At 41.6% G+C, this 9,543-nt stretch overlaps 1 protein-coding gene across 3 annotated transcripts in view; it reads right to left on the bottom strand.

The window, feature by feature from the left end:
* Positions 1-7,153: 7,153 nt before the first annotated feature.
* Positions 7,154-9,543, bottom strand: part of phkb (phosphorylase kinase, beta) — a 134,511-nt gene continuing 132,121 nt past the window's right edge. For 2 of the 3 annotated variants that reach the window (XM_012873994.3, XM_012873993.3), the window contains 3 exons: positions 8,668-8,775; positions 8,408-8,548; positions 8,113-8,250 (listed from right to left, as the gene is read on the bottom strand). In XM_012873994.3, coding sequence (XP_012729448.2) covers positions 8,113-8,250; positions 8,408-8,548; positions 8,668-8,775 — 387 coding nt within the window. Of the gene's footprint in view, positions 8,251-8,407; positions 8,549-8,667; positions 8,776-9,543 lie in introns of all 3 variants that reach the window. The other variant, XM_012873992.3, reaches the window with a different exon arrangement.

Here is a 9,543-nt window from a genome sequence, read left to right as displayed (position 1 = left end):
ATTATAGACAGACATCCTGCAGGGCATTTACATAACTGCATCTCCTTTGGATCGCACATGACAGACAAACACAAAGAATCACATATTTGTAAAGAGGGAAAATCATGCACATATTCAAACATTACTATTAATAAAAAACACCCACCACAGCCTTGTTTTTTGGGGTGTATATTTCTACCAGATTTACACATCTCAAAACAAATCTTTCTTCCCATTCTTCTTTGTGAAATAGTTCAGGTAATTTTTTTAATCCCAAAACTGAAATAAATTTGCAGCATGTTGACGCCTATCATTGGACAAACTATTCAATATTTTCTCACAATCTCAATTACAATTGATCTTTAGGCTTTTGTTATGCTTCACTTTGCGATCTGGTGCACATTAGTTGTCCTCGTGACTAATAGTCGTCCTGTTGACCTGAGCTGTGGATCTTTGCAGCACTTAACAGGATTTGATTAATGTTCTCCTTGCCCAGAGCACCGACCACGGTAGGGCTATAGTTCTGCAATAATCTTTTCATTTTCAGATGATGGATCGAACAGTTCTTAAAGAAATGCTTAAAGCTCGGATGTTCTTTCAGAACCTAATCCTTCTTTGAACTTCTCCACGACCGGACGTGTCTGCTGGGTCCCTTGCTCTACATGATGAAAAGAATCTCAAAGCTATGTATCGTTGGGTCTATATAAATGTTTTTGCAAGGCACTGTATATTTGTAGACTGGAGTCAGAGATCTGCCAATCCAGAATTATCCTGACCTGAACACAAGACCACCAGAACTGTCCGAAACTCGATCAGATGGAATGGAAATGCAATTTTTCTGGATGACAACCACCTGTGGAACAGCTGGATTAAATCCCCCGATCTGTCAGCCTCCACACTGCGCATGATAACGTGTCTGTCTGTTTAGTGTCTGGTGCTCATAGACACCTCCGACTCCGCAACCACCAAGGGAGGCAACCACGGATGTCCGCCCGTGTTTTAGCAGGAGGTGTGAAAGAGTTGCAGATGTGTGCTTCCATAGGAGGAATTTTCTCCATTTCAACAGCCAGTCACCAAACACCCTATGGGTTTGTCATCTGTGATGATGCTCATCTCTGTGAGCAGGACGTACCAACAGGTGAATGCATGCTAGAGGCGGCTGTGGGTGTCTGTGATGACATAAATGAACAGCATGTGATCCCAGTAGAGAAAAGCAGGCGTGAGAACCATTTCTACGTGTTTTCACTTCATCTAGTCATCACCACCAAATGCAAGATGTACCTCATACTTTGCAAATTGTTTCATTTCATTTTGCGCTGGCCTTACTCAGACATGATCATAGCAACGTATCAGTAAAGGACTGTCTGGTCATAAATCAACCCTTCTCAATGGTTATTAGAATGAAATCAGTTTCACTTCTAAACAATAAAACTGATTGCATGTAGCAGCATTTCCTCTTTTTAAGGGTTTAAGGGGTAATTAGTCCTTTAGGGAACCATGTTGTCCTCAATTCATCCCTTGAGCTTTCCAGAACTACAAGTAGGATAATAACCAGCCAATAACAAAGCTTCAGTTTGTCACATGGCTTTCACCAATCATATTCAAACTCTGTTTTCTAGGACTGTTAATCAATAAAAAAAAAGATTAAAAAAAAAGATAACACAAGAAATGCCTTTATTGTCACACAATGGGGACAGTGACAAAAAGACAGTCACATACAAGATTAGTGGTATGAATAAAAAGTTAATTTAAAATTAAGTTCTAAAGCAAAAGATAAATACCTTATGAGGAGGAAAAGAAAATATTGCACAACTATTGATAATACAGCATATTCAGGTATTAAAAATGCAATATAGAAAGACGTCTGATTCACAGAATGAGGCAAGAAATACTGCAATACAGACAACTGTACAAGCAAACACCTCAGAATAGCTAAAGCGTGTGCAAATGGACAGTGTAAATGGTTCATGATTAGATCAGGAACCCATGCAACAATTAGCATGCTTCTAAACACTTACTGAGTTTGTTTTGAGCAGCAGAGACTATAAAGTCTGCTGAAGGCCACAAAATGGACTCTACCACATTCGTAGACTACACAGTTTTTAATAATACCCACCTGTACACTGAAATCGCACAATGTCCATTTTCCCTGCATTGTTTACATTGTTTACATTTCAATTGTTTACATAAATCACCGCTGCACCTTATCCTGTAATTTACTGCAACTCACTGTGATTTTTCAACTGTATGCAAACGAAATTTCGTTTTGTACGCACTCTGTGCATACAAAATGACAAAAAAAAAGTTGTCTAAGTCTAGCAGCAGCTGGACTTTATAATCCAGGAATATGAACAACTTAATAAACTTGTTGGGAGCTGTGACGGTTACAGGGTCTAATAGCAGCCGGGATGAAGGACCAGTAGAAACGCTCCTTAGATCAACTGGGATGCATCAGTCTGTCATCATAAAAGAGCTCCAGCTCTGCAACAGCTCCATGCACGGGATAGGAGACATTGTCCATCAATTATACCATTTATCTTCCAGTCCTTCTGTCTCCCACCACCTGCACTGACTGAGTCCAGGGGGCATCCCAGGACTGAGCTGACTCCTAATGAGCTTATCCAGCCTCTTCCTCTCAGCTACAGATAAGCTACTGCTCCAACAAACCACACTACTGAAGATGGCTGATGCCACTACAGAGAAAGTCTTCAGGAGCGCCCCTTCCACTCCAAATGACCTCAATCTCCTCAGCAGGTAGAATCTGCTCTGACCCATCCTGTGAAGAGCATGTGTGTTGTGACCCTAGTTCAATTTATTGTTCAACCAGTGTATTTATGCGAGTCCACTATCTTAACATCAGTTCCCTGTATGTTAACCAATGAGGTGGGTCTTTGTCTGCAAAAATCCACTACCGGCTTCTTTGTTTTCTTTGCATTTAAACTCAGATGGTTCTGCTGGCACCGGTCTACAAAGTTCTGTATCCACACTGCGAGTCCTCATCTGTGACAAGATCGACTATGGCAGAATCATCAGAGAATTTCTGAAAGTGGTAACCTGGGGAGCTGAAGGAGAAGACACCCATCGTGTCCTGGATTGATGATTACCTGACGGGCAGACCACAGTATGTACGCCTACAGAACTGTGTGTCTGACAGGGTGGTCAGCAACACTGGGGCCCCTCAAGGGACCGTCATCTCCCCCTTCCTCTTCACCCTTTTCACCTCAGACTTCAACAACTGCACTGAGTCCTGTTACCTTCAGAAGTTTTCTGATGACTCAGCAATAGTTGGCTGCATTGAAGAGGGTGATGAGAGTGAATATAGGACAGCGGTGGGCAACTTTGTCACTTGGAGTGAGCAGAGAGGAGGATGCTGTCCAGGCTAAAGTGCATCTTAGACAATGCCTCACACCCTCTCTATGACACATTGAACCAGCAGATGAGCTCTTTTAGCAGAAGGCTCCTCTCCTCTGTAACTGTAATTAATGCATTCTTTGCACTGTTCTGCACAAGTCACCATTGCTTCACTTGGATTCCCAAGGTGAAGTGATATGACTATCGTGATATGGTAATACCTTGTGTGGAATGTTGTAAATATATTTATATAACAATGTGTGTATTCTGGAGCATGTAACAAAAGTAATTTCCCCCTGGGATCATTAAAGTATGTCTGAATCTGAATCTGAAGTCCGCAGAGTAGAGGGTATATGGTGCCAGACGGTTCCCTGCGGTGCTTCCATACTGCAGACAACCTGTAAGAGACTTACCCGGGTGTCCTCACATACTGCAGTCGACCAGTGAGGTAATCCAGTCTCCACTGGGACAGGTGGTGGTCCGCTCCTGAATACTCCAACTTGTTATTCAGAAGTTGTTAATCGCAAATATGTCTAAAAAAATGAATGAAGTCAGCTTATAAAAAGATAATTTAAGTCGTGAATTAAGTCATCAATTCAGCAAACTTTACTTTTATTGGTGTTTATTGTTGTTTTACATTTAATATACTTTTAGAAAGCTGTGAAATAAAAACATTAGATGTGCTTAATGTGAGCAACAATTTTCAGACCCAGAAGCAGGCCTCCTGCACAACCAGCAAGGATCAGCATAGTCAAAACAAAATGCATTCACATGTACCATCATATCACACATGGTGACATGCTAGCACTCTGCTCTTTTGTTTAGTGTTTTTTTTTTGTTTGTTTTTTTTGTTTTTTTAGGGGCCAACACTCTGCACTCCTACAGCAGCTCAACCAGCTCCCACCTTTCTTTCCTTTTTTATATAGTCCGTTGCATTTATGCGTACACATTTTTACAATTTCAAATCAGCCTACTCAGTTGCACATTTCATTTAATATGAGCATGCAGTTTTAATACCAGTACAGTATTTAGTATCTTCTTTTGTACTTTTTCCCATACTTGCTGCTGATACAGCCACCCTCCTCCGTATGATTACAGCCCAAAAATAATCAAATGTATTTTACGTCCTAATGCACATGTTTAAGAATTTTGAATTCTCTTACATTTTCTGTTCATAAACATTTCAAAGCAAATTCAAAAGTGAGCTCAGTCCTCATAATGGCCAATGTGACCCCATAGACTCATGAATTGGCCACAAACCAGCACACAAGTGTGTGTGTACCAGGGCCTGCCAGCACACACCAAGGATCACGTTCAAAGAACTATGCTGCCATCTAGTGGTCAGATTCTAATAGCAGCCCTTACATCTGCCGTATATGCTATATTGAACTGAATGATCTCTACTTATTTTAGAATCAGTCTGACAGTATAAATATTGTAAATACATCTCGGCAGTAACAAGTTCTGACATCTGGACACTGGGGGAAAAATCAAGAACCCTGGTGGGCTCCGTGCTGAGCTTGAGGCCCTAAGCAGAAGCCAAGGTTGCTTCTGCCTTGGCCTGTCTCTCCATTGCTTTAAAGAGTAGGTCCTCCAGCTTAAATTTGTTTGCTTGAATCTCTCAAACAAATGAAGCAGGGGGATGTGATCATGAAGCCTGTTTTGTAACTGCCAGGAACGGCAGTCCTTGAACGACCTTCGGTGAGAAAACATAACAGCCTTCTGATTTAAAAATTAGGTATGTTCTCTCAAACAGAAGTCGTGTTTTTATTAACTTTGCTCCAGGATGCCTCCACACTATTTTACTGGTCACCTGTCCCTAATTTCCTTACTTGTGATAAAGTCATATTTTAGAAACATCACTGGCTAAAACTGCCTGATTTCTTGAACACTGCTGCATCCTAGTGGTTCAATGGATCATAAATCATCCTTTAAAGTTAATCAGCAGAGAAACATTACATCAAGGATAATGTCTCTGGATTGCCTCTGAGTGCTCTTTAATCGTACAGCAGTCAGGCGGATAGGGGCATCATCTGGTTATTTATGGTTTGGGGAGATACAGAGGACCTACAAGTGTGCCTTCTGAACAGTAATTTATCTTTATAAGTGGAGATCCCTCTTTAAAATCCCTGCTGCTGCTGGAAAACAGACAGTGTTTTTTTTTTTTTTCCAGAGATAACACTCTCAGAAGAGTAAAGCTAATTGGCAACAAATCTAAAAATCTTTCTGAGATCCAATGGGAGCCATTTTTCTTTGGAGGAGACTTATTAAAGAAGACAGACAAGAGCTCCTCTCGTCAGGTTGTGAGTTGATCTGCATATATTGAGTAAGAGGCAGAGCTCATCTATCTAATCCCCAGACTCTTGCCTTCCTCTCTCTTTACCTCTCCTTTGCCCAGTAAGTCTTGCACAGCAGCACATCCAGACATGCTGTTGTTAAAAGTGTCCAAGGACTTTTTGAATTTATGTATTTATGTTCTTTTAACGTTTTCTAATTTTGTTTGTTACAGCAGACTTCTAAGTATTTCACTGGGATTTGATGTGATAGAAGCAGGGTAGAAGGCAACTGTAAAGGAAATTGATACGTGGTTTCAAATATTTGTATCTTTTCTTTGTGCTTTGCAAATTAAATTCCAATCCTTGGAAAACAACCTTTTAGAAGCTTCAAAAGGTTTGAGACGGGACCAGAGGTTCACCTTCTAGCAAGGCAACAACCCTAACCCTCCAGCCAGAACACTGGCTGGAGGGTTAGGGTTGTTGCCTTGCTAGGGTTGTTGCCTTGTCAGGGTTGTTGCCTTCCTATTTCCTAAGAAATAGGAAAAAAAACTTGTAAATGTGCAAAGCTCATGTGGACATATTGTTTCTTATATTTTAATTTGTATTCAGTCCCCTAGAATAAAAGTATTGAATACTAATGCAAGCCACTTTTCTGATTTTAATTTGTAAAGAATTTGAAAACCATGAGTTGATTTCCTTTCACTTCACACTTCTTGTGCTACTTTACATTGAGGCTGTGATGAAACAAAACAGGAAAAAGCTCAAGTTACAAAGTCTCAATCAACCTTTAGGACCAAGGCAGGGGACAGACACACACATCCTTGTTTTAAATATTTACTGAAGACTGTGCCTTGGCTTCTATGAGACATTTCTCAAAATGACGTCAAATTGGTAAATTTCAAACATCAGGTGCGCATGTGCCGCGGCCTCATTAGATCCGGACAAACGTGGGGCGGTAAAGCTTAAAGAGTTTACTTTTGAGTCAAACAGTGAACAGATCTGTCCTGAACATTGCCTCAACAGACATCTTATGGCAACAATGAAACACTGCTGGGTTGGATCCGTTGTGAGAGAGGAGAGGACAGCCTCTCCTACCTTTCTACTAATACTGTTTTCTTTCCACTCATTTTGAGGCCTCTACATTTGAACAAACGTTTAGGCTGTTCTTGTGTTTCTGAATTGATGCTTGTTGAAATGAAGCTCCTGGGTCGTCGTGATCTTCCAAAATAATTGATATTGCAGTTGTTGCCATTCTAGTTTGTACTCAGCTTGTCCAACTATCTGGAAAACTCAAGCTGTCTCCAGGCAAATGTCACATCATTTGAGAAAAGCCCCACTGACTTCTATGTCATCAATGGCCTTACCCTGACTCTGACTCTAAACCTAATTGTGAACTTAGTCCTAAACCTAAGCCCCAGCCCAGAAAAAAGTGAGGGCCAGAAAACGGTCCTCTCTTTACATCGAAGTCCTCACTTCACTAGTAAAATAACCATAAATGCATTTCATCCCTTCATAAAACTGATGAAAAGAGAAGCTGAAGAAAATGCTCATAGTTTCTATCATCATTTTATTCCTTGAGATAAAAATACTTCTTTTACACATCTAGTTCACTAACAAACACACAAACATGTTCTGATGCTCCATGACAACCTTCGACAGACCCATTACAGTGAGAACAGTCAAACAAATACGTCTAGGCCTTTAATCAGTGCTACTAAAGATGTGAGCAATCTTTTTGTTTTTCACCCCAACATGTTTATAGTGTACTCAGGCCCAAGACTTCACATGAGTAGTAGTCATTGTCATGCAGAGCCCCTCTGTGCCCAAATAGACCCCTGAAAGCTATTTTATAGTCAATTACATTCAGAAAACCTTCCCAGTGATTACACCAGACAGCGCCTATCGTCACAGCACACTGTGCACGGGCAGAAAATGACATGATGCACCTTGGAGAAGGACTCAACATGGTATGCTGAACAACAACATGTCTATGTATAGAGCGGAAGAATATACCAAACGGTATAGGTTACAAAAGAAGGTTGAAATCTTGCGTTAGGCATGATGGCTCTTGGTCAGTCTGAAGCCAGACAGCCTCAGACTGACACAGTTTACATTTATTTCCTGTGAAACAAAGCAACGGCATGGTTAAGTGCTTTTTCAATCCAGTGATCAGTCAAACACGTTTAGGCTCCCGTGGTGCTGAACACACAAACGAGACCCACAACTCGTGATATTCTGCTAGATTACGGTGCATCACACCTGCTGGTGAGATACAGAGCACAGTTTGAACCGTCACATCTCGGCTTCGTTCATGAGCAGCACGAGCGCTTTTGTGTTAAGAGAGTCGATGAGCAAGGCTCAGACCTTTTCGATTTCTAAGAGATAAAAAGACAATTTTAACAATATAGGACCTATCTAAGGGGTTATAATGCATGCAATGGAATCTAAGTAAGTCTAAAAAAACACTTGGTGACTGGGTAAAGTAATGACTTCAAATGTTAGAAATCTAGCTAACAGAGCACGGGTCGTCCTTGCAGGGCTTCATGTCTCCTTGCAGCAGCTGAATCATTACTGCCTTGGTCAGGTAGCTGGAGGTTCCTCTCTTTCCTAGAGGTGGTGTGTTGTAGAAGGCCTCCATGTCATCCTGGGGCAGACACAGTTGGGAACAAGGGGGTGAGACGTTGCCTTACAGACTCTGTGTTACAAACACTGGGAAGTTTTTCAGAGCATCTGAGGAGGAGACTGCTGCTACAACGTGCTGACGCTTCACTTTGCTTTACTACAGGATAAGGCTACAGTACCTGCTTCTCCATTCCTTCCAAGCGACTCCGGTCTTTCTGGAAGTCGTTAAACGCCTCCTTCACCAGACTATCTAGATCCACCTTGTCGCTGAATTCCAGCTCTGGGTTTCTCTCCAGCACTACGGCCACCACCATCAGCAACTGATAGTGGACAGGGTTGCAAAAGATAGTTAAAATACAAAGATTTATTTATTTATTGACCTTCTTTTGCTTCTGCCCTACTTGCTGCGTGCCAGGTGGTGTTAGAGAACACTTTTTACCTCCACAATGATTTGTCTGTACTCAGGCAGGACGATGTTCTTCAGCGTGTCCTCCACCAGCAGGGAGAAGTTCATCTCATACATTGTCATGTCAGACAGGGTTGGTTGCTGCAGAACGACAGAGATGATCTTAGACCGCCGTGTCCCACTGGGGCTGTTGTATCTGACAGGTTAGGATGCTTTTTTTTAAAAAAAAAAAAGGAGCCATTTGGTGTCTGTGCTGCATGTAAGAGGTTCAAACCATGTTGCAAGTAAACATCTTTAACTGGGAGGCAAAGATCAGTCTGACACTATAATCGCATGCAATGCCAATAAAGTGACAAATGTAGTAACATTCACCAGCCACTATGTTCGGTACACCTGTTCTAGTGCATGATAACACAGAAGACAGTAAACCAGAGAATCCCATAGAAACAAGTTAACAACTTAATGGATTTAGACATGGTGGTGTTGTCTTTTAAGGTAGGATCCTCATTAGTGCCAGACTGGCTGGCTTTATTGGATCAAAGAAACCTCCAGTGTGTGAAAGCAAAAGAAAACGTCCAGTAAACCTTAGCTAACAACAGAAACTGCAATTCGCACACACTCACCAACACTGAACAATAGGACAGAGGAAAAATGTTGCCTGGTCCGACGAGTCTTGGTTTCAGCAGCTAAATTCCAACTAGGGTCAGAATTAGGCTTGAACGGCAGAAAAGCAGAGAACCAGCCTGCTATGTACCGGCGACTCCAGCTGCTGTGGTGCAGTTGGCATGCCTTAGGCCGCTAGCATCGATTGCTTTAATACCACTACCTACCTATGTATTGTTGCTGACCACATGCATCCCTTTATGTCCACTTCCAGCAGGGTAATGCATCATGTCCCAAAGCTCAAAT

This window comes from Fundulus heteroclitus, chromosome 4 (assembly GCF_011125445.2).
Source record: "Fundulus heteroclitus isolate FHET01 chromosome 4, MU-UCD_Fhet_4.1, whole genome shotgun sequence".
NCBI classification, from domain to species: Eukaryota; Metazoa; Chordata; class Actinopteri; order Cyprinodontiformes; family Fundulidae; genus Fundulus; species Fundulus heteroclitus.
The sequence above is the reverse complement of the archived record's forward strand: the minus strand, read 5'-3'. Positions and strand labels throughout refer to the sequence as shown.